Source organism: Cherax quadricarinatus, chromosome 12 (genome assembly GCF_038502225.1).
Source record: "Cherax quadricarinatus isolate ZL_2023a chromosome 12, ASM3850222v1, whole genome shotgun sequence".
Taxonomy (NCBI): Eukaryota; Metazoa; Arthropoda; class Malacostraca; order Decapoda; family Parastacidae; genus Cherax; species Cherax quadricarinatus.
The window spans coordinates 15149922-15174716 of record NC_091303.1 but is presented as its reverse complement, the minus strand read 5'-3'; the positions used below and the strand labels follow the sequence as shown (position 1 = coordinate 15174716).

Below are 24795 nucleotides of genomic sequence, written 5' to 3'. Positions count from 1 at the left end.
GGTGGCATGTGCTAATGCTTGCACACACAGCCACCATGGTATGTTCATAATTGTTTGAAGGCTCTTGTGTGCACAACATGCTTTCAAGATGCAAAGAAACTACTCTCTCTTTTATATTTTGGGAACCATTTATTGCATAACTATGGACTTGCCATCCTTCTTGAAATGTTTTAGTAAGAATGACATGAATAATAGCAAAAGTGCAATTATGAGTGATGTCAGTACCTAGGGCTTTTATATAGGATGCATTTTCTGTGTTCTCCATGGGGAAATTGAGAAGAATTCTTCCTCCATAAGCCATGTGTGTTGTAAGATGTGACTAAAATGCCGGGAGCAAGGGGCTAGTAACACCTTTTCCTGTATGATTTACTTTAAATATGAAAACTTTTGTTTTTCTTTTTAGGTTACTCTGCCGTGGTGGGATACAGCCGATTTGTTAAAAAAAAAAAATTATGTATGGGTTCTAATAAATCTCTTAAGTCATACTCTCTCTTTTCATCGGGATTGATCCTTTCTACCATTTATGCTTCTTTTCCCTTTCCATTTTTTGCTCTTGAAGGATCCTGTTTTCTGTAGCTGAGCGCAAACCACAGTCAGCCAACTCTCGCCAGTTGACAACCGTCATTACCACAGATATAATCTTTCTGGTGGGTGCCTTCCTGCCTGTGAATGGCTCTTGATCTGTGGAATTGAAATTCCCCATTCTCTAGGCACTATATGGCCCTTGTGTATTGGCCACTTTCCAATGAATAACAATCTACAGATTATACTGTGTGTCTGCTTGCCCCTCAACACAAAAAAAACTCAAATTTGTATTAAGATTTTTGCAGTTAGCATATAGGATTATACCAATTACTTACTGTAGGTCTGTTACAGACCTACTGCAGTTGTTTACCTAACAGTAATATGAATATAGGTACCTGGGTGTTAGCCAACTTGTGGATCACATCTTATTTCCAGTGGGACCAGATGGTCCCACTGGAAATAAGTTATGCTGATTGGCTTTCCTTCTTCCTCTGCTCCACAAGAAAGTGAGAAGGGCATAGATATGAACTTTATTTGGTTCATAGTCATGATAGTGTGGCTTGCTTTGTTTGCATAGCTTGTATAGTGGATGATATAACCAGGGCTGCTAGCCACAAATGACTATTCCCACTTCCTACTGATATTTCTGTTTAGAGTAAGGGTATATGTTCTCTGCTTTCTCATGGGTACCTCCAGGCATTATTTAGGAAGCTATTTCAAATCAGGCAATGACCTTAGTATTGTGGGGCCTTTTGCAGTTAACTAAACAAGCAAAGTTTGATGAACCTCATAGACTGTTACCTCATCATTTCCTATACCGAGTGTTTCTACTGGTGACACACTGCTGATTTGTGCCCTTGCTTAGATATAGAAAAGAGGAACCTTTATGAGAGAAAATCGAAGGTAGGAGGAGGCATACTGAGGTAAAAGCAGTAAGAAGGTTCAAGTCTAGTGAGGAGAGAGGTACGACAAGAGAGGTATTCCTACTAGCTCATTGAATCTTGCAAAGAAAGACATTTTTCATGCGTCAGTATGTTGTAATATAGTCTATTGTTGAATTCTCATCTACAGGTGACAATAACTACGAGGCATCTTATAAGCCATCAATCTGGGATAAGACATTATAAGTCGAGAGGGTCTGATAAAAAGGAAAAGGAGGAAGAGAAAAAGAGGACAACTACAGTATCAAAAAATGAAAATATGAAAGGTAAAGAGGATAAAGCAAACAAATCACAAGATAAAACTGCAAATGTAATGAATACCAAAGAAACAATTAGTGGCAGTAAATCCTTAGACAAGAAGCAGAATGAAAATATAGTAACTGATGGTATTACCACAGTAGCTAATGGGAAATCAACAGAACACAATGGAAAAGCTAAAGAAAAGCCTTCTTCAACAAGGCAATACAAAAAAGAGGAAGGAGAGTATGAATTTGGCAAGCAAGAATACTACATTAAGAAAGAGTATGAAACTATTCAGGAAGCACTTATGCTGTTTCAGAATGATGACCTTCTCTTCAAACCTGGTGGGTATATACATGCATACCTCATTAATACAGCACTTGCTCTGAAGTGCTTTGCTAATATGGTGGTTTTCAGTTATATTCATGTTTATTATTTTCAGTGCTTGCCTTGCTCTTAAGATGGTTTTAAGTTTTTGGTATTAGTGAGGTATGCCTGTATTTGTAGCAATTAGCTTTAGTTATGTACTGTATGTTGACCCTAATCAAATATACATGGTTGTTAATCAGGGAAGATTTACCACCTAAGGGTACAGTACCTTCAAAGGGTAAATGGGGGTATTGATGCTAGTGAAGGGCTCTTGGTCCAAGAAATTGGATGTGGTGCTCTATTTCTTAGATCAACCTTTATTGCCTCCCATTTTCTAAGTGTTGTATGACCCCTACAAATATAGCACTTTCCCACACCATAATAATGTGATTGCAGTATATTATGTTGTTGGTGATATAAAAAAATAGTGTATACAGCCTTTCCTCACTTAATGACGGAGTTCCGTTCCTAAGACCACGTCGGTAAACAAATTCATTGCTAAGTGGTGGTGGATTTGTGTCAACCATCTTTGATCTTGTTTTACTGCCACCTTTGCACCATTTATAACATTTGTGGTACGTATATTGTAATAAAAAGAATAGAGGAAATCAGCTCTAATATACATTATTTAGGTATGCATACTGGTCAGAGAGCCCTTTGTAAGTCCAAGTCATCGGTAAATGAGTATATGTCGCTAAGTGAGGAGAGGCTGTATTACTGTACTGTACCTTTGAAGATTATGGTTTAGTTATAACATATTATTTTACTCTCATTTCTGGACATGTTTGCAAATAACTTTTAATGTGAGATTGGGATAAATGGGAATGATAAAGTAAATCCTAGATTTAAAGGACTGCAAAAATCCTAGACAAATCCACTAAGTCATTTAGTTTGAAGACAACATATAAAGTCCATTGGTTAAATAATTGCCCATTATTGCTGTGATCAAGACAAGACAATCTTAGCTCTATTCACCACAATCATCATTACTAACCACCTTCATACCTCCTCTTACTCTGTTATTAATTGAGGTTTTACTTGTATATAAAAGACTGATGGTTGAAAATTTAGAAATTCATATAATTGGTATAATGGATAGCAAACAAAAATTTGAGTAATTTTCTGGAAGAGGAATATGTGTTCAGTGATAAAACATGCAAAATAAGTAAGAAAAGAGCAGATGCACAGTAAGTAGAGTAGTACATAATAGTAGTAGAGTAAGTATATCTGGAGAGGGTTTTGGGGTCAATGCCCCCACAGTCTGGTCTGCTACCAGGCCTCGTGGTGGATGAGGGCCTGATCAACCAGGCTGTTACTGTTGGCCACACACGAGCTGACATACGAACCACAGCCCAGCTGGTAGATAATGTGTAAAAACTTAGTGTATTTGGTGAGAATTGATGCAAAAGTTGCCCTTCTAGACAGTCAGAAAACATAAATGTAATATGAATGGGTAATAAGTATTAATACATGACTGATTTCTACTATCTTCCTAAATAAGTGTCAGTATTTTGGATCTCCATTAATAATAGCTTCTGAATATCAGTTTCCAGTACATTTTTATGAAAACCTGCACTATATTGCATAGTGTACAGAAACAAGTACAGTTCAATAGATATTTGTCCATTGATTATTTTCAAAGTGTTCTCTAAGATTTTAGTTATATACAGCATACTGTACTCCCAGCATTTAGTCAGGGGTTTTAAAAGTAATTAGCATAATGCTTTTGCTACATGATATTTTTTGTTCCCAAGTGATTCATTAATCTTTGCTTTCCTTTAATTCTATTCATCAGATAACCATCCTTTCAATTTTAGGTTCCAGCTACTTGTATACGACTCTTGGATGGACGGTTGTGAGTGGTGTGGTGGAAGGTGCTGCTGGTAAACCATTTACTCGAGTAATAACTCGTCTCTTTTATGATCTAGGCCTTGAAAATACATACCTTGACAAAAATGCACCTATTATTTATAACAGAGCCAGGTGAGAAAACCTTAAATCGTCACCATCATTACTATCGATATCATTCTTATCAGCATTGTCTTCACTGTAATATGTACTGTACCTATTTTGCATGGAAATATGGTGTAAAATACAGGTTTTCTTCACTTTATCAACAGATTTATTACACCAACTTTGCTTACACTTCCTTTAGCACTCCTCACTGCCCTTCCTAGCTCTGCATCTATTATCTTCTCCCTTGCTGGTCTCTGATCATGCACATTACATCTTTTAGCATACCCTACCCTACAGCACTGTATGACCCTTATGGGTTTAGTGCTTGGTTATGATTATAATAATAAAAATCTCTCAATGCTGACTTGCCCTGTGCAGTTTTGCTTATACTTGGTTACCCTATTTCTACCAGGAATTTGCTATAAGTGATTAGAAAGAGTATTTCTTGTGCATTTTCACTTGTATGCCATCATTCAAGTACAGCACGTGATATTTAACCAATATTGAATATAATATGTAGTGTGTTGAGGCCTAAACACGTTCAGGGCATGGGAACTCGTGTCCTCTCCTGCCCTTTCTAACGCTAAGGGAGGCAGTGAGTGAAGGAGGATGGCAGTGAATGAGGGAAACAAGGAGTGAGGGAGGAAAGCAGGCAGTGAGAGAGGCAGTCAGGGTGGGAGGGAGACTGTGAGGGATTAAGGAAGGAAGGCAGTGAGGGAGGGAGAAAGATAGGCAGTATGGGAAGGAGAGAGGAAGAAAGTCAGTCAGTCCAGTCAGTGAGTTAAGCAGTCAGTCAGTCCAGTCCAGTCAGTCAGTATCACACTGCCTCCTGTCTAGGACAGGCTCTCCTGTGGTCCAAGCCAATCCACTCTCCCCCTTCCCCATTCCTCCACCTTAGCCAGGGCTAGGGCCTTCCTCTATGTTAGTTGTGCTGCCTGATCAGCACAACTAACATGGAGGGAGGGATTTCCAACTAACAAAAAGGAGGATTACAGAGGTGTTTTGCTATATCCTGTAGAGTTTGAATGGAGGTATGTCTGAAAAGTTTTATGTTAGAACACTAAGATATAATTCTCCAGGTTATGGCCCTGTTTTTATCCACATGTTTTGCATTTTATGTCATTGACATCTCCATACAAACTGTACTCCCAGAGATATTCATAACCTAGCTTTAGTCTAGCAGTAACAGCATTTTGCAATCTACTGACCTTGTTACCTTATCTATAGATATGTTTAACATGACATATTTCATATTTTCATATAGTCAGACTTGAGTCCTGGAAATGGGAAGTACAATGCCTCCACTTTAAAGGAGGGGTTTGGGATATTGGCAGTTTGGAGGGATATGTTGTGTATCTTTATACGTATATGCTTCTAAACTGTTGTATTCTGAGCACCTCTGCAAAAACAGTGATAATGTGTAAGTGTGGTGAAAGTGTTGAATGATGATGAAAGTATTTTCTTTTTGGGGATTTTCTTTCTTTTTTGGGTCACCCTGCCTCGGTGGGAGACGGCCGACTTGTTGAAAAAAAAAAAAAAAAAATTCATAAGGATGGACAAGGACTCTACCAGTTCCTGTCTGTACTGTTTTACTTACTTCACTCATTTGCTAGTTCCTTTCTGTCAATGTTTCTTGAATATTGTCACAAAGGAACTAGCAAACATTCTCTTTATTTAATGCTTTTTTTTTTTTAGTTAATTTATCACCCTTGTTATGCTCCTGGAGGCCTCTGTGATAGGGAATCCATGAAAGCTTAACTATATTATAATCCCTTAATAATTTGTGTATTGTGTGTATTATGTTACAATGGGTTTGCTATATGTGATTTCACTTTGCATCATTGGCCAAGAACACAACTATAACATAAAGTAAGGGACACCTGTATAACAGAATTCATATTTGTGAATTATATCTTAGAAAATGTGCAATGAAAAGTTTACTTGAGAAAACAATTTTTTTTTTTTTTTAACATGTTGGCTGTCTCCCACCAAGGCAGGGTGATCCAATTAGAAAGAAAAATCCATGAAGAAAGAAAACACTTTCATCATCGTTCAACACTTTCATCATCATTCATACATAATCACTGTCTTCGCAGAGGTGCCCAGATATGAGAGTTTAGATGTAACTCCAAACAGCCAATATCCCAAACCCCTCCTTTAAAGGGCAGACATTGTACTTCCCACCTCCAGGACTCAAGTCTGGCTAACCAGTTTCCCTGAATCCCTTCATAAAAAAATTACCCTGCTCACACTCCAACAGCTTGTCAGGTCCCAAAAATCATTCATCTCCATTCATTCCTATCGAACACGCTCATGCACACTTCTGGAAGTCCAAGCCCATCTCCCACAAAACCACCTTTACCCCCTCCCTCCAACCTTTCCCAGGATGACCCCTACCCTGCCTTCCTTTCACTACAGATTTATATGCTCTCCAAGTCATTCTACTTTGTTCCAACCTCTCTAAATGACCAAACCACCTCAACAATTCTTCCTTAGCCCTCTAGGTAATACTTTTAGTAACTCCACACCTCCTCCTAATGTCCACACTACGAATACTCTGCATAATATTTACACTACATATTGCCCTTAGAGACAACATCTCCACTGCCTCCAGTCTCCTTGCTGCATTTACAATCCATGCTTCACACTCGTATAAGAGTGTTGGTACCACTATACTCTCGTACATTCCCTTACGTAGATTACTATTATACTCTACTTACTTTTTCCTTGCATGTTGATGTTTTGAAATAGTGATCACTTTTAAAACTAACTTATATGTACCTATACTCAATGCATTCTATGCACACATGTTCTGATATGGTGTTTTTGTGAATATATTTTGTACTCTATTCTTTGTAGGTACTATGTTCGTGATAAACTTGGGAAGTTGAAGAACGCCCCATATGTTGACAACTCCTATAAATGGGCTGGAGGTGGTTTCCTTTCTACTGTTCAGGACCTCAGCAAGTTTGGAAATATAATGTTGTATGCAAGTCAACAGGAAAGTGGTGAAGGTATGCACATGTCTTAAGACAGAGGCTTGTTACTGAAAATTAATTTTGTATCATTACTGTTAATAATCTATAACATATTTAAAGGAGGGGTTTTGGGATATTGGCAGTTTGGAGGGATATGTTGTGTATCTTTATATGTGTATGCTTCTAGACTGTTGTATTCTGAACACCTCTGCAAAAACAGTGATAATGTGCGAGTGTGGTGAAAGTGTTGAATGATGATGAAAGTATTTTCTTTTTGGGGATTTTCTTTCTTTTTTTGGGTCACCCTGCCTCGGTGGGAGACGGCCGACTTGTTGAAAAAAAAAAAAAAAAAAAAACATATTTAAAGTAAGTTAGCTTGATTTTTTGTAATGAAATAGTTAACAAAATCCAATTTTATTATAGTATTTAACCCCTTGACTGTCGAAACCCCAAATCTTGAGGTGTCTCCTGGTGTCGAAAAATTTTTGAAAAAAAAAAAAAAAATCTTATGAAATGATAGAGAATCTTTTTCTGTTGGTAATGACAACAAAAGAATGAAATTTGATGGAAAACTTACTGAATTATGCTCTCATAAAGTTAGCGACCTCAGCGTTACAGTGGACCCTCGCCTAACGCTATTAATCCGTTCCTGAGAGCTCAACGTTAGGCGAAATTATCGTTAGGCGAATTAATTTTCCCCATAAGAAATAATGAAAATCAAATTAATCCGTTCCTGACACCCCAAAGTATGAACAAAAAAATGTTTTTACCACATGAAATATTAATTTTAATACACACAAACTGAAGAAGACATGCACAGTTACATGACACTTACCTTTATTGAAGATCTGGTGATGATTGATGGGATGGGAGGAGGGGAGAATGCTGATGGTGTTAGTGTTTAAAAGGGGAATCCCCTTCCATTAGGACTTGAGATGGCAAGTCCTTTTCCAGGGTTACTTCCCTTCTTTTAATGCCACTAGGACCAGCTTGAGAGTCACTGGACCTCTGTCGCACAACATATCTGTCCATAGATACCTGTACCTCCCGTTCCTTTATGACATTCCTAAAGTGTTTCACAACATTGTCAGTGTACAGGTTGCCAACACGGCTTGCAATAGCTGTGTGAGGGTGATTTTCATCAAAAAAGGTTTGCACTTTAAGCCACATTGCACACATTTCCTTAATCTTTGAAGTAGGGAACTTCAATTTCTCTATCCCCTCCTCCGAAGCAGTTTCCTCAGATGTGGCCTCTTGTTGTTGAAGATGATCTAGCAGCTCATCAGTGGTTAGTTCTTCATTGTCCTCCTCCACCAACTCTTCCACATCCTCCCCACTAACTTCCAACCCCAAGGACTTCCCCAATGCCACAATGGATTCCTCAACTGGCATAGGATTCCCAGGGTTAGCCTCAAACCCTTCAAAATCCCTTTTGTCTACACATTCTGGCCACAGTTTCTTCCAAGCAGAGTTCAAGGTCCTTTTAGTCACTTCCTCCCAAGCCTTACCTATAATGTTTACACAATTGAGGATGCTAAAGTGATCTCTCCAAAACTCTCTTAGAGTCAATTGAGTTTCTGAGGTCACTACAAAGCACCTTTCAAACATAGCTTTTGTGTACAGTTTCTTGAAGTTGGAAATGACCTGCTGGTCCATGGGCTGCAGGAGAGGAGTGGTATTAGGAGGCAAAAACTTGACCTTAATGAAGCTCATTTCTGCAGAAAGTCGCTCTGCCACGTCTGAAGGATGACCAGAAGCATTGTCTAATACCAGGAGGCACTTAAGGTCTAATTTCTTTTCAGTTAGGTAATTTTTCACAGTGGGGGCAAATGCATGGTGTAACCAGTCATAGAAAAAGTCTCTAGTGACCCATGCCTTACTGTTTGCCCTCCACAGCACACACAAATAAGCCTTGAGGACATTGTTTTTCCTGAACACTCTGGGAGTTTCAGAGTGATACACTAATAAAGGCTTCACTTTGCAATCAACACTAGCATTGGCACACATCAACAGAGTAAGCCTGTCTTTCATAGGCTTATGTCCTGGTAGTGCCTTTTCCTCCTGAGTAATGTACGTCCTGTTTGGCATTTTCTTCCAAAACAGGCCTGTTTCGTCACAATTAAACACTTGTTCAGGTTTCAGTCCTTCACTGTATATGTACTCCTTGAATTCCTGCACATATTTTTCAGCCGCTTTGTGGTACGAACTGGCAGCCTCACCATGCCTTATCACACTATGTATGTCACTACGATTCTTAAATCTCTCAAACCAGCCTTTGCTGGCCTTAAATTCACTCACATCATCATTAGTTGCAGGCATTTTTCTAATTAAATCGTCATACAACTTCCTAGCTTTTTCACATATGATCGCTTGAGAGATGCTATCTCCTGCTATCTGTTTTTCATTTATCCACACCAATAACAGTCTCTCAACATCTTCTATCACTTGCGATCTCTGTTTCGAAAACAAAGTTGCACCTTTGGCAAGAACAGCTTCCTTGATTGCCGTTTTCTTGGCCACAATAGTAGCGATGGTTGATTGGGGTTTTGTGCACAACCTGGCCAGCTCGGAGACACGCACTCCACTTTCATACTTAGCAATGATCTCTTTCTTCATATCCATAGTAATTTTCACTCTTTTTGCTGTAGGGTTGGCACTAGAAGCTTTCTTGGGGCCCATGGTGACTTATTTAGCAGGTGCAATCACTAAAAAGGCTGTGATAATATGAAATGTTCCGATTGTATGCTTGGAAGCGACCGCGGTGGCTGGCTTGTAAACACTGGCACCCACGGAACAAGTGAGGCGGGCTCAGGCCGCACGTAGACGCATCTTGAACGAACCGCGTTGAGGGAGTTTTTTAGCGCTAGCCGAGGCAAAATTTTTGCGTTAAAATGTATCGCTAGGCGGATTTAATGTTATGGGATGCGTTCGTTAGGCGAGGTTCCACTGTATTTACGAATCAGCGATTTCGCCCACTTTAAGTCCTATTTTCAGCTAATTCCATTGTTCCAGTCAACCAAACTCATAGCTATTTCTTTAGAACTCCATTTTTTCTATCGATTGAGTACAAGAAACTCCCCATTTATCATTTTCAACTACCCAATACAGTGGACCCCCGGTTAACGATATTTTTTCACTCCATAAGTATGTTCAGGTGCCAGTACTGACCGAATTTATTCCCATAAGGAATATTGTGAAGTAGATTAGTCCATTTCAGACCCCCAAACATACACGTACAAACGCACTTACATAAATACACTTACATAATTGGTCGCATTCGGAGGTAATCGTTATGCGGGGGTCCACTGTAATGTGGTCAGAAATTTGCAATTTGGCCAATTTCACGCAAATTAAAGAATATGCCAATTTCAAAATAGGGTCCAGAATGAACAATGCAGACATTCCTGGCTCTAAAATAACATTTTCTTTGTTCATCAATCACGTCTCCATTCCCCTCTGATATTACTCTTGCTTTCTATTTTTAATTTTTATTCAAACAAAAAATAGAAGATTTACTGTTACGCAGACTACTCCAATATTGTAATAATTGTATAAATAATGTCAACCCATTTGTGACTGCATGTTAGAATGGGTAGTTGGACATTTATTAGACAATGACATCATTTGTTTACTTTTGAACATCGGCAAAAATCAAACATTTCCTCTACTTTGAGCTCCATTTCAAGGTCCTTTTCATAGTAAAACCAATCAAAATCACCTCTATTTCTATAATGCGTTTTTCATTCTATCAAATGTGACTACGAAAACAAGAATATAACCATAAAATACATGTCAAAGTCGGCATTTTAATCCAAAAACATGGAGTTTTTTTTTTCTCATTATGCACTGCGTGCTACAGGATTTTTTTTATATGGTGCACACTGACCACAGACCCATTCTCTCGCATGTGGGTCTACCAGCTTTCTACTTTTTGATTTGAAGCCGCTAGAATTTTTGAGGATATATACGTCAAACATGATGGCTCGTAAGACGTATATATTACGACCGAAACAGTGAAAGGGTATATGTACAGTTCTTTCAAACCTCTTTGAAATCCTGCACAGTATGGTTTTTCCAACTTACATCTAGCTCATCATCTATTTTTTGAAGGAGACAAGTTTTTGAGAGCCTCATATAAACATGAATATTATGGTAATTCACAAATTCATGAAAACCTCTTTTTTTTTTTTTTTATACTTAAAATTAGTTTTTCTATTGTATCATAAACTCTTGTACATTGGAACCTCTACTTGTGAGTGCATCCATGTGTGAGTTTTTCCAAATACGAGCAGTTGATGGGTCGATTTTTTGCTTCCTTACGCTAGCAAAATTTCCATAAGCGACCAGACCTTAACCCTTTGACTGTTTCGGTCGTATATATACGTCTTGCGAGGTACCGTGTTTGATGTATGTATACTCATAAATTCTAGCAGCTTCAAATCAAGCAGGAGAAAGCTGGTAGGCCCACATGTGAGAGAATGGGTCTGTGTGGTCAGTGTGCACCATATAAAAGAAAATCCTGGAGCACACAGTGCATAATGAGAAAAAAAAAATCCGACCATTTTTTTTTTAATTAAAATGCCGAATTTGTGGTCAATTTTCGTATAGTATTTATGGTTGTATTCTCGTTTTCTTGGTCTCATTTGATAGAATGGAAAGCATATTATAGAAATAGAGGTGATTTTGATTTTTTTACTATAAAAAGAACCTGGAAATGGAGCTCAAAGTAGGGGAAATGTTTGATTTTTGCCAATGTTCAAAAGTAAACAAATGATGTCATTGTCCAATAAATGTCCAACTAGCCATTCTAATATGCAGTCATGAATGGGTTGATGTTATTTATACAATTATTACAGTATTGCAGTAGTCTGCATAACAGTAAATTATCTACTTTTTGTTTGAATAAAAATTCAAAACAGAAAGCAAGAGTAATATCAGAGGGGCCTGGAGACATGACTGATGAACAAAGAAAATGTTATTTTAGAGCCAGGAATGTCTGCATTGTTCATTCTGGACCTTATTTTGAAATTGTCATATTTTTTAATTTTCGTGAAATTGGCCAAATTGCAAATTTCTGACCAAGTTATTGGGTAGTTGAAATTGGTAAATGGGGAGTTTCTTATACTCAATTGATAGAAAAAACGGAGTTCTAAAGAAATAGCTATGAGTTTGGTCGACTGGAACAATGGAATTAGTGGAAAATAGGGCTCAAAGTGGGCGAAATCGTCAATTTGTAAATATCGCTGAGGTCACTAACTTCACAAGAGCGTAATTCCATCAGTTTTCCATCAAATTTCGTTTTTTTGGTGTCTATTACAATCGGAAAAAGATTCTCTATCATTTCGTAAGAAAAAATAATTTTTTTTTTTTTTAAATTTTGCGACACCAGGAGACACCTCAGGATTGGGGGTTGTGACAGTCAAGGGGTTAAGGGAGGTTCCTTGATGCTGGTGAGGGGCACTTGTTCTTGATCTAGGGAATTGGATCTCATTTGTTTGTTGGACTATCTTATTGAAACTTGGCAATTTATGATGGAAAGATGCTTCTTAATGTACACCAAAAATGAAAGAAATTGGAGCATAAATAATGGAATTCACTTCTCAGCAATTAGCCACCCCTTAAGGGTATGGTTTTTATGGTTGTATTCTTGTTTTTTCAGTCTCAATTGATAGAATGGAAGGTATATTACAGAAATAGATATGATTTTGATTGCTTGCATGATGAAAACTACCTAGAAATTGAGCTCAAAGTAGCAAACGTTCAGTTCTTTGGCGATGTTCAAGAGTAAACATTCCAATATGCAGTCGTGAATGGATTGACATTATTTATACAGTTATTACAATAATGCAGTAGTCTGCATAACAGTAAATCTTCTATTTTTTGTGTGAATAAAAATTACAAATTATTTATATAATAATAATAATAATACATATAATATATTAGCAGTTTGGAGGGATATGTTGTGTATCTTTATATGTATATGCTTCTAAACTGTTGTGTTCTGAGCACCTCTGCAAAAACAGTGATTATGTGTGAGTGAGGTGAAAGTGTTGAATGGTGATGAAAGTATTTTCTTTTTGGGAATTTTCTTTCTTTTTGGGAATTTTCTTTCTTTTTTGGGTCACCCTGCCTCGGTGGGAGACGGCCGACTTGTTGAAAAAAAAAAATAATAAAACATATACGTATAATAATAATGTACTATATAATAATAATTATAATAATAGATGGCTTCAAAAAGCCATCACTAGATGGCAGTGTTTACCAAAGAGGGAGCGGTTGTGGCTGCCTCCACTTGTTACATAATGACATATTTTATTCATTCTAGAGTATATATCAGGTTTCTATGTTATTTATATTGTTTATTATGTCATATTAGACGAATTGTGATAGATAAATAAGCTGTAGATTTGATATTAGGGAAATTATTGAAGTACAGAATTCCACTGGAATGGATTAATTGCATTTCAATTAATTTAAATGAAAATTGACTCTGCAAACAAGCAAATCCAGTTGTGAGCAAGGTCACGGAATGGATTAAACTCGCAAGTAGAGGTTCCACTGTACTGTATTTCATCATTACTACAGTGCTCTTAACACAGCTCATTCTTTCTTTAACCCTTTCAGGGTTGGCAGGCCCTCTTTTAATTAAACTTGTTCTCAGGGTTGGAAACTTTTCAAAAAAAAAAAAAAAGATTTTTTCATACGAAATGATAGAGAATCTTTTTCCGATCATAATGACACCAAAAGCATGGAATTTGATGGAAAACTTACAGAATTATGCTCTTGTGAAGTTAGCGGTCTTGACGATGTTTACGCAACGGCAATTTCACCAAGTTTGAGCCCTATTTTCGGCCAATTCCAATATACCAGTCAACAAAAATCATAACTATTTTGCTAGAACTCCAGTTTTTTCTATCAAATGAGTACAAGAAACCACCCATTTACCAATTTCAACTATCCAATAAAGTGGCCAGAAATTGGCAATTTTGCCAATTTCTCACAAATTTCAAAAGATGCCAGTTTCCAAATAGGGTTCAGAATAAACAAGACAGACATTCCTGGCACTAAAATAACATTTTTTTCTGTTCATTAGTCACGTCCCCAGGCCTCACTTACGTTTCTTTTGCTTTCCACTTTGAATTTTTATTCTCACAACAAAACAGAAGATTTACTGTTATGCAGACTACTGCATTAGTATAGAAATGGTATAAATAATATCAGCACACTTGGATGTGTGGCATGATTTATTTACTTTTGAACTTTGGCAAAAATCGAACATTTTTGCTACTTTGAGCTCAATTTCAAGGTACTTTTCATTGTGAAACCAATCAAAATCATCTCAATTTCTGTAACTTGTCTTCCATTCTATAAAATGAGACCAGGAAAACTAGAATACAACCATAAATAGCATAGGAAAATACACTGCAAAGTCGCTGTTTTAAAGCAAAAACACGGTCGGAGTTTTTTTTTCTCATTATGCACTGTGTGCTGCAGGATTTTTTTTATACTGTGCACATTGACCACATAGACCCACTCTTTCATATGTAGGCCTACCAGCTTTCTCTCGCTAGATTTGAAGGCTCTAGAATTTATGAGTACTAGTATGGCACCAACCCTGGCGTGCAAGCCATACTAGTACGACACCAACCCTGAAAGGGTTAATATTTCACTTCTTTTTTTTTCCAACAAGTTGGCTTTCACCCACTGAGGCAGGATGACCCACAAAGAAAGAAAAAATCCCCAAAAAGAAAATACTTTCATCATTATTCAACACTTTCACCTCACTCATACATAATCACTGTCTTTGCAGAGGCACCCAGATACAACAGTTCAGAAGCATATATAAAGATGTATAATATGTCACTTACAATTATATAATTACTAAGTTCTTTATCTTTCTAGTTTATCTACATTTTTTTGTATATTTTAGGTACTTGGTAAATACAGGTACTATATTTTTCATTACATTAGATGTGACTTGTAATAAAAGCTCCGAAACTCACCCCATTTCTTATACAAAGTAGAAATTGTTACTAAGGAAATGATGGTACTCTTGTTTAGTAGGTCTGTAGTTGTATTATTTCCTGGTGAGCTCAAGATTATGTTTATCTAGCTCTATGTTAATTAAAATAAACATAACTGATTACAAACAATCAAAAATATGAAATTTAAATAAGCCACAGTTACCAACAGGACTAAGCCACCTTACAACACTTGTAAACATGCATCGTCTTTCTCCTTTCCTAACAGTGGTCCAAATGTTGCAGTGCCTTGTAATTATTTTCCTTACTACTCAAATCTTGAAAACTCATTTCTGGTACTTGAATTTCATATTCATACAGTTTTTGCTAATATTTCATCCCTGACTTAACTTTGGAGTTGCTGCTTTCCTCCTGTTGTTTTAATGAACTTGGGAGGTACAAGAGTTCATAAATCCTATCTCTTGACAGTTCATAATGAATCCTATAACTCTTACAACAACTATGCTTGTTTTCATTTTAGGTGTAATATAATAAGTATGCTAAATCTCAAATGGTGCTAAATAAAATTAATGTATTAACAGAAGCCTATTAAATTTAACATCTATCACACTGGATTTTCTTGAAAAATGCTTGTCACTTTATTTTTTCTTTTCTTTTCAACAAGTCGGCCATCTCCCACTGAGGCAGGGTGACTCAAAAAGAAAGAAAATCCCCAAAAAGAAAATACTTTCATCATCATTCAACACTTTCACCTCACTCATACATAATCACTGTTTTTGCAGAGGTGCCCAGATACAACAGTTTAGAAGCATATATAAAGATATATAACATATCCCTCCAAACTTCCAATATCCCAAACCCCTCCTTTAACCCTTTGAGGGTCGACAGGCCCTCTCCGAAACTCGTTCTCAGGGTCGGCCAAATTTAAAAAAAAAAAATTATTTTCTCTTATGAAAAGATAGAGAATCTTTTCCCGATCATAAAGACACCAAAAGTTTGAAATTTGATAGAAAACTTACGGAATTATGCTCTCGCAGAGTTAGCGGTCTCGGCGATGTTTACGCATCGGCGATTTTGCCCACTTTGAGCCCCATTTTCGGCCAATTTCACTGTACTAGTCGACAAAAAACATGAATATTTCGCTAGAACTCCATTTTTTCTATCGAATGGGTGCAAGAAACCACTCATTTATGAAATTCAACTATCCAGTACAGTGGTCAGAATTTAGCAATTTTGCCAATTTCACACAAATTTCAAAAGATGCCAATTTCCGAATAGGGTCCAGAATAAACAAGAAAGACATTCCTGGCACTAAAATGACATTTCCTCTAGTCATTAGTCACGTCTCAAGGCCCCTCTTATATTCTTTTGCTTTCCACTTTGAATTTTTATTTTCACAAAAAATATAAGATTTACTGTTATGCAGACTACTGCATTAGTGTAAAAAATGGTATAAATATTATTGGTGCACTTGTGAAAGAATATTAGACTCACCAGTTGACGTGTATTGCAACGCTTGGCACGATTTGTTTACTTTTGAAGTTTGGTAAAAATCGAACATTTCTGCTACTTTGAGCTCAATTTCAAGGCACCTTTCTTTGTAAAACCAGTCAAAATCATCTCAATTTCTGTAATATGTCTTCCATTCTATAAAATGAGACCAAGAAAACTAGAATACAACAATAAATACCATACGAAAATACACTGCAAAGTCGCTGATTTATTAAAAAAAAATGGTCAAAGTTTTTTTTTTCTCATTATGCACTGTGTGCTGCAGGATTTTTTTTAGACTGTGCACACTGACCACATAGACCCATTCTTTCATATGAAGGCCTACCAGCTTTCTCCCACTAGATTTGAGGCCGCTAGAATTTATGAGTAGTACTAGTACGTCAAAAACCCCTACGCGTAAGACGTACTAGTACGACGAAAACCCTCAAAGGGTTAACCCTTTGACTGTCAGAACCCCAAATCCTGAGGTGTCACAAAATATTTGAAAAAAAAAAAAAAGTTTCTTATGAAATGATAAGAGAATCTTTTCCTGATGGTAATGACACCAAAAGTACAAAATTTGATGGAAAACTTACGGAATTACACTCTCGCGAAGTTAGCGACTCGGCGATGTTTACGAATCTGCAATTTCGCCCACTTTAAGCCATATTTCCGGCTAATTCCATTGTTCCAGTCAACCAAAGTCATAACTATTTCTTTAGAACACCATTTGTTCTATTGATTGAGTACAAGAAACTCTCCATTTACTGATTTCAACTACCCAATAAAGTGGTCAGAAATTGGCAATTTGGCCAAATTCACGCAAATTAAGAAATATGCCAATTTCAAAATAGGGTCCAGAATGATCAATGCAGACATTCTTGGCTCTAAAATAACATTTTCTTTGTTCATCAGTCATGTCTACAGGCCCCTCTGATATTACTCTTGCTTTCTATTTTGAATTTTTATGCAAACAAAAAATAGAAGATTTACTGTTAGGCGGACTACTGCAATATTGTAATGCATAAATACAGTGGACCCCCAGTTAACGATATTTTTTCAATCCAGAAGTATGTTCAGGTGCCAGTACTGACCGAATTTGTTCCCATAAGGAATATTGTGAAGTAGATTAGTCCATTTCAGACCCCCAAACATACACGTACAAACGCACTTACATAAATACACTTACATAATTGGTCGCATTCGGAGGTGATCGTTATGCGGGGGTCCACTCTAATATCAGCCTATTCATGACTGCATATTAGAATGGCTAGTTGGACATTTATTGGACAACGACATCGACATTTGTTTATTCTTGAACATACCTTATACCTTACCTTTGATATACCTTTGAAGAATTTTGAGAGTATATCTACTCTCTGAGCCCAACCATGGGCCAGGCTCATCTGGTGCTCGCCTGGTCAACCAGGCTGTTGCTGCTGGAGGCCCGCTGCCCCACATATCCATGACAGCCTAGTTGATCTGGCACCTGGTGAAGATACTTGTCTAGTTTCCTCTTGAAGGCTTCAACACTTGTTCCAGCAGTGTTTCTGATATCTTCTGGTAAGATGTTGAAAAGTCTGGGACCCCGGATGTTGATACAGTGTTCCCTTATTGTCCCCACCGCACCCCTGCTCCTCACTGGGTTTATTTTACACTTCCTCCCATATCTCTCACTCCAGTATGTTGTTATGGCAGTGTGCAGATTTGGGACCAAGCCCTCGAGTACCTTCCAGGTATATATTATCATGTACCTCTCTCTCCTCCGCTCCAATGAGTACATGTTCAAGACTTGCAGGCATTCCCAGTAGTTTAGATGCTTTACTGGCTCAGTGTGAGCCGTAAACGATCTCTGTATTTGTTCCAGCTCCGATACTTCTCCTGCCCTGAACGGGGCCGTCAGCACTGAGCAATATTCTAAGTGAGGGAGCACTAGCGATTTGAAGAGTGTCAAAATTAGCATTGTTTCCCTTGTTTTGAAAGTTCTCAATACCCACCCAGTCAATTTGAAGAGTGTCAAAATTAGCATTGTTTCCCTTGTTTTGAAAGTTCTCAATACCCACCCAGTCATCTTCCTGGTTGTCGTGATCTTTGTCTTGTTATGGTCTTTAAAAGAAAGGTCCGCTGACATAATTATTCCTAGGTCTTTTACGTGTTCTTTACGTTCTATTTGGTGACCCCCTTGAGTTTTGTATATAGTGCTCCTTTTGAGTTTTTCATTCTTTCCATACCTAAGCAGCTGGAACTTATCACCATTGAACGTCATGTTGTTTTCCACTGCCCACTGGAAAACTCTGTTTATGTCTTCCTGTACTTTTTCAGTGTCCTCTACCGTACTGACTTTCATGCTTATTTTAGTGTCATCTGCAAATGATGATACAAAAGTGTGCCGGGTGTTTTTGTCTATGTCTGCTATGAGGATGAGGAACAGCAGAGGTGCCAGGACAGTGCCTTGGGGCACTGAGCTTTTGACCTCGCTGATGCTGGATCTTGCCCTGTTCACTACTACTTTTTGTGTTCTGTGTGCTAGGAAACCAAAAATCCATCTGCCTACCTTCCCTGTAATGCCCATGGCCTTCATTTTGTGTGCTATCACTCCATGATCGCATTTGTCAAACACCTTTGCAAAATCTGTGTAAATCACATCTGCGTTTTGGTCGTCTTCCAGTGTCTCTGTAATTCTGTCATAATGCTTCAGCAGCTGTTACAGGCATGATCGAACCATGCTGGTTCGGGTTATGTTGGTTGTGCTGGTCCATGAAATTTGTAACCTACAGTCTCATCACTCTTTCGAAGATTTTTATGATGTGAGAGGTTAGGGCTACAGGTCTGTAATTTTTAGCTAGTCCTCTGCTACCTCCCTTGTGCAAAGGAGCTATGTCTGCACTCTTTAAGGCCTCCAGTATTTCACCTAGATCTAAGCTCTTTCTCCAAAGAATACTGAGGGCTTGTGCTAGTGATACTTTGCACTTCTTTATAAATAGAGCATTCCATGAATCTGGTCCAGGTGCTGAGTGAGTGGGCATGTTTTCCATTTCTTTTTCGAAATCTATGGGATTTGTACTAGCGTCAGTTAGTTGGTCTGTGCGGCCTTCTGGAGTGAAAAATATTTCTGCATTTTCTACCTTGAAGTCATTTAGTGGGCTGCTGAACACCGACTCATACTGTTCTTCTAGGATTTCACTCATTTCCTGTTCATCGTCAGTATACGAGTCTCCTCTCAGCAGTGGTCCAATTCTACAGGTAGTTCTTAGCTTGGATTTTGCATAGGAATAGAAACATTTTGGGTTTCTTGCAATATCCTGTATGGCCTTTTGTTCCCTTTGTACTTCTTCTGTAAGGTGTGACATCCTAAGTTTTTGCTCTAATTCAGTGATCTCTCTGCTAAGTCTATCTTTCCTCTGTTGTAGCATATTTGTGTTTTTAAGCAGTTCAGTAACCCATTTTCTTCTTCTGTACCATCTCCTACGCTCTCTCTCTTTATCTGATCTTCCTTTGGGTTTCCTCAGTGGTACATGTTTCATACATACTTTGTATGCTTCTGTTTTCAGCTTCTCTAGGCACTGGTGGGGATTTAGGGTGCACATGTCTGATTCCCAGGGTATGTCTGATAGCTCTTGGTTTATTTTTTCCCAGTTAATTCTATGGTTGTTAAAATTAAACTTACTGAACATCCCGTCTCTAACTTTAGCGATGCAGTTTCCTACCTCTGAGTTAATACTAGTTTGAACCTCTATGATGTTATGATCAGAGTAAATAGTTTTGGAAACTGTTATGTCTCTGATCAGTTCCTCATTGTTTGTGAATATCAAATCCAGGGTATTTTCATTTCTAGTGGGATCAATTACCTGTTGGTTTAAAGAGTACTTTTCACAAAACCTCATTATTTCCCTGGTATGTACCTGTTGAGCCAGGGTGCTTCCCGGGGATATTTCTGGTATAACATTGCGCTGTGCCATCTTCCATTTTACATGAGGGAGATTAAAATCTCCAAGGAGTAAAATATTTGGTGGAGGACTTTATAGCCTATCCAGATAGCTATCTATCTTACTTAACTGATCTGTGAATTCCTCAGTAGTTGCCGATGGTGGTTTGTATACTAGGATAATTACCAAATTCCTATTTTCAACTTTAATGCCTAGAATTTCTACTATATCATTCGTAGAATTCAGCACTTCTGTGCAACAGAAAGTATCCTTTACATAGATTCCTACTCCTCCCTGTGACCTATTGATTTTATCATATCTATACATGTTGTAGTTTTCTATCTTTATCTCTCTGTCCAAAATATCCCTTGTATGTGTTTCTGTAAATGCTCTGAATATGGCATTCGCTTCTGTCAGGAGCCCACTGACATAACTAACTTTGTAATTTTTATTTGATCTCAAACCCTGTATATTTGCAAATATGAAGCAGGAATTTCAAAGTGGGATGTTTTGTCTCTCTTTGTGTTTCATTAGTACCACTGGTGGTGTACTACCTGGTATGTCCCCTGGTGTACACTCCCCTGGTTTAAACATCGGCAAAAATCAAACATTTCCCCTACTTTGAGCTCCATTTCAAGGTCCTTTTCATAGTAAAACCAATCCAAATCACCTCTATTTCTATAAAGTGTTTTTCATTCTATCAAATGTGACTACGAAAACCATAAAAACTACACGAAAATACACCTCAAAGTCAGCATTTTAATCCAAAAACACGGAGTTTTTTTCTCATTATGCACTGCGTGCTGCAGGATTTTTTTTATATGGTGCACACTGACCACACAGACCCATTCTCTCACAAGTGGGCCTACCAGCTTTCTCCTGCTTGATTTGAAGCTGCTAGAATTTTTGAGTATATGTACGTCAAACACATTGGCTCGTAAGACGTATATATACGACCGAAACAGTCAAAGGGTTAAAGTGCAGGCATTGTACTTCCCATTTCTAGTACTCAAGTCTGGCTATATAAAAATAACTGGTTTCCATGAATCCCTTCATTAAATATTACCCTGCTCACACTCCAACAGCTCGTCAGGTCCCATAAACCATTCATCTCCATTCACTTCTATCTAACATGCTCATGCACGCTTGCTGGAAGTCCAAGCCCCTCGCCCACAAAACCTCCTTTACTCCCTCCCTCCCAACCTTTTTGAGGATGACCCCTACCCCGCCTTCCTTCCTCTACAGATTTATACACTCTCCATGTCATTCTACTTTGATCCATTCTCTCTAAATGACCAAACCACCTCAACAATCCCTCTTCAGCCCTCTAACTAATATTTTTATTAACTCCACACCTTCTACTTTCCACACTCCAAATTATCTGCATAATATTTACACCACACATTGCCCTTAGACAGAACATCTATATTCATGTTTTCATATCTATATTGTTTTCATCAGGTACCAATGGCTTGCGAGGGTTTTTAAAGGCCTCAACAATGCAAGCTCTCTGGGCTCCAGTGAAAGGCACCAGTATGTCTTACACTGATGAAGGGTATGGAATGGGTTGGGCAACCATGGAAGGAAAAAGTTTGTATGGATTTTGTAGAAGTTCTCGACATTATGCTTTCCATGGAGGAGGAGCAGTGGGAGCTAGCAGTGTCCTCTTGATTCTTCCTAGGCAAGATCACTGTATTGAAGATAATGGAACTTTTCCCAAAGGAGTTGTTGTGGCAATAATAACTAATATGCAGGATGTTCGCTTGAAGAATGTGGCACTGGAAATTGCTCATCTCTTTGAGAATATGCAGTAAGTTTGTTAAATACTGAGCATATATCAAGCGCTTACCAAGCACTGGTTAATTTTCACAGGGAAATAAAAAATAAAGTTTTTGATGTTGTTGTAATAATATTAAGTGTAAATTACAGCAAGTTTGTTAAGTTGTGTGTGTTTGTGTGTGTGTAGAGAGATTAAGTAAAAAAAACAAATGTTAAGAAAGAAGTCATAAAATAATAATGCCTTGGATTCTCAATCTTTAAAGTGAGAAACCTTCAAGGGTCATGTTGCCTGATACTGATGATGGGCTCTTGAACCAAGGAATTATAGCTACTTTTCCCTTCTTTGAATCAAACTGATTATGTTCCATTCTCCAGACATTATAACCCTTACAGGTTTAATGCTTCCCCATGAATATATTTTTTTTACTGGTCATCTCTCACCAAACAAGCATCACATTTCAAATGACCCTCTGAACTCCGACATTCTCACTCTTGTTTATACCCTAACAGTACTTCTAATCTAAAGACTGATTTTTATCATTTAAATTAAATAAAAGTTGCCAAATAATTTAGTGGTGAAAGCCTGGTATTTAATATCACAAGTTGTGGCTAAAACCAAATGAGCAAACACTGAGGACATTTTGTAATGGATTTGGTCCAAGGACAACATTTCCACAACAAAATGTCTCAAGTGTCCCGCAGCCTTGTCTCACACCAGACTGCGGGGGAGTTGACCCTCGAAACCCTCTCCAAGTATACTCCAGGAGTGTTTTTAACCAGAAATAATTTTAGAGTAATAATTGGATCATACAAGGCATTCAGACATGGAGGAGCACTAGATCCTTAAGGAATACACTGCACATTGGGGAACTAAGAGTGCTAAATCCATATGGGTTCATATATCACATTGGGAAATAAGAGGCATTCAGAATAGATCCAAAGAAAGGGAGGGTTTTTCTTAACTTAATGACAAAATCTTTATCAACCAGGCAGCCAAAATATAATTAAACCATGAAAGATTCCATATTGAATCATCCCCTGACATTTTTGCCACTTTGCATAAATTTAAACTAATGTTTAGGGTTTATCCTATTAGGATAATTTTGTGCCTGATTATCTGTATTAATGTAAGTACAAGTAATTGTAATCACCTAAAAATCATGATTTTATCAATAATAATGATAAATATTTATAGCTTTCTACAGTTATCTATAATTATAATTGATAAATATGATGTTCCTAGGTAGTAGGTTGGTAGACAGCAACCGCCCAGGGAGGTACTACCATCCTGCCAGGTGAGTGTAAAACTGAAGCCTGTAATTGTTTTACACGATGGTAGGATTGCTGGTGTCTTTTTTTTTTTTTTCTGTCTCATACACATGCAAGATTTCAGGTACGTCTTGCTACTTCTACTTACACTTAGGTCACACTACACATACTTGTACAAGCATATATATACACACCCCTTTGGGTTTTCTTCTATTTTCTTTCTAGTTCTTGTTCTTGTTTATTTCCTCTTACCTCCATGGGGAAGTGGAACAGAATTCTTCCTCTGTAAGCCATGCGTGTTGTAAGAGGCGACTAAAATGCCGGGAGCAAGAGGCTAGTAACCCCTTCTCCTGTATATATTACTAAATGTAAAAGGAGAAACTTTCGTTTTTCCTTTTGGGCCACCCCGCCTCGGTGGGATACAGCCGGTGTGTTGAAAGAAAGAAAAGAAAATATGATTTTATGTAGCCAGTATAACTGTTAATGAGAATAAAGTTTCTAAAACCATATGGTATAAATTAAAAAAATAAATATATTTACATTTATAATTGTTTAAATCTCATTAAATTCAGCCATTAACTTGGTCTGCAAATTAAATATGCAGGAAAAAGTGGTATGCTACTGGGAGTTGATGCCTCTGTGGCTTGTTCCATGACCAGGCCTCTAATTATATATACAGCCTCTCCTCACTTAGCGACCTACTCATTTACCAATGCCTTGGACTTACGACGGGCTCTCTGACCAGTATTCATACTTAAATAATGTATATTAGAGCTGATTTCCTCTATTCTGTTTATTTATTTATTGAATGTTTATACACTACATTACTATACGTTTTTTTTTTTTTTTTTTTTTAAACAAGTCGGTCGTCTCCCACCGAGGCAGTGTGACCCAAAAAAGAAAGAAAATCCCCAAAAAGAAAATACTTTCATCATCATTCAACACTTTCACCACACTCACACATTATCACTGCTTTTGCAGAGGTGCTCAGAATACAACAGTTTAGAAGCATATACGTATAAAGATACACAACATATCCCTCCAAACTGCCAATATCCCAAACCCCTCCTTTAAAGTGCAGGCATTGTACTTCCCATTTCCAGGACTCAAGTCCGACTATATGAAAATAACCGATATCCCTGAATCCCTTCACTAAATATTACCCTGCTCACACTCCAACAGATCGTCAGGTCCCAAGTATCATTCGTCTCCATTCACTCCTATCTAACACGCTCATGCACGCTATACATATAAACATTTAAAAATGTACCAGAAATGTTATACATGGTGCAAAGGTGACAGTAAAACAATATCAAAGATGGTTGACACAAACCCACTA

At 37.7% G+C, this 24795-nt stretch overlaps 1 protein-coding gene across 10 annotated transcripts in view; it reads left to right on the top strand.

Annotated features, from left to right (window-relative positions):
- Positions 1–24004, top strand: part of LOC128686630 (serine beta-lactamase-like protein LACTB, mitochondrial) — a 41091-nt gene extending 17087 nt beyond the window's left edge. For 9 of the 10 annotated variants that reach the window (XM_070084245.1, XM_070084247.1, XM_070084242.1 and 6 more), the window contains 4 exons: positions 1597–2050; positions 3893–4058; positions 6891–7045; positions 21870–24004. In XM_070084245.1, coding sequence (XP_069940346.1) covers positions 1597–2050; positions 3893–4058; positions 6891–7045; positions 21870–22222 — 1128 coding nt within the window. In that variant the 3' untranslated portion in view covers positions 22223–24004. The remainder of the gene's footprint in view (positions 1–1596; positions 2051–3892; positions 4059–6890; positions 7046–21869) is intronic. The other variant, XM_070084251.1, reaches the window with a different exon arrangement.
- The last annotated feature ends 791 nt before the right edge of the window (positions 24005–24795 follow it).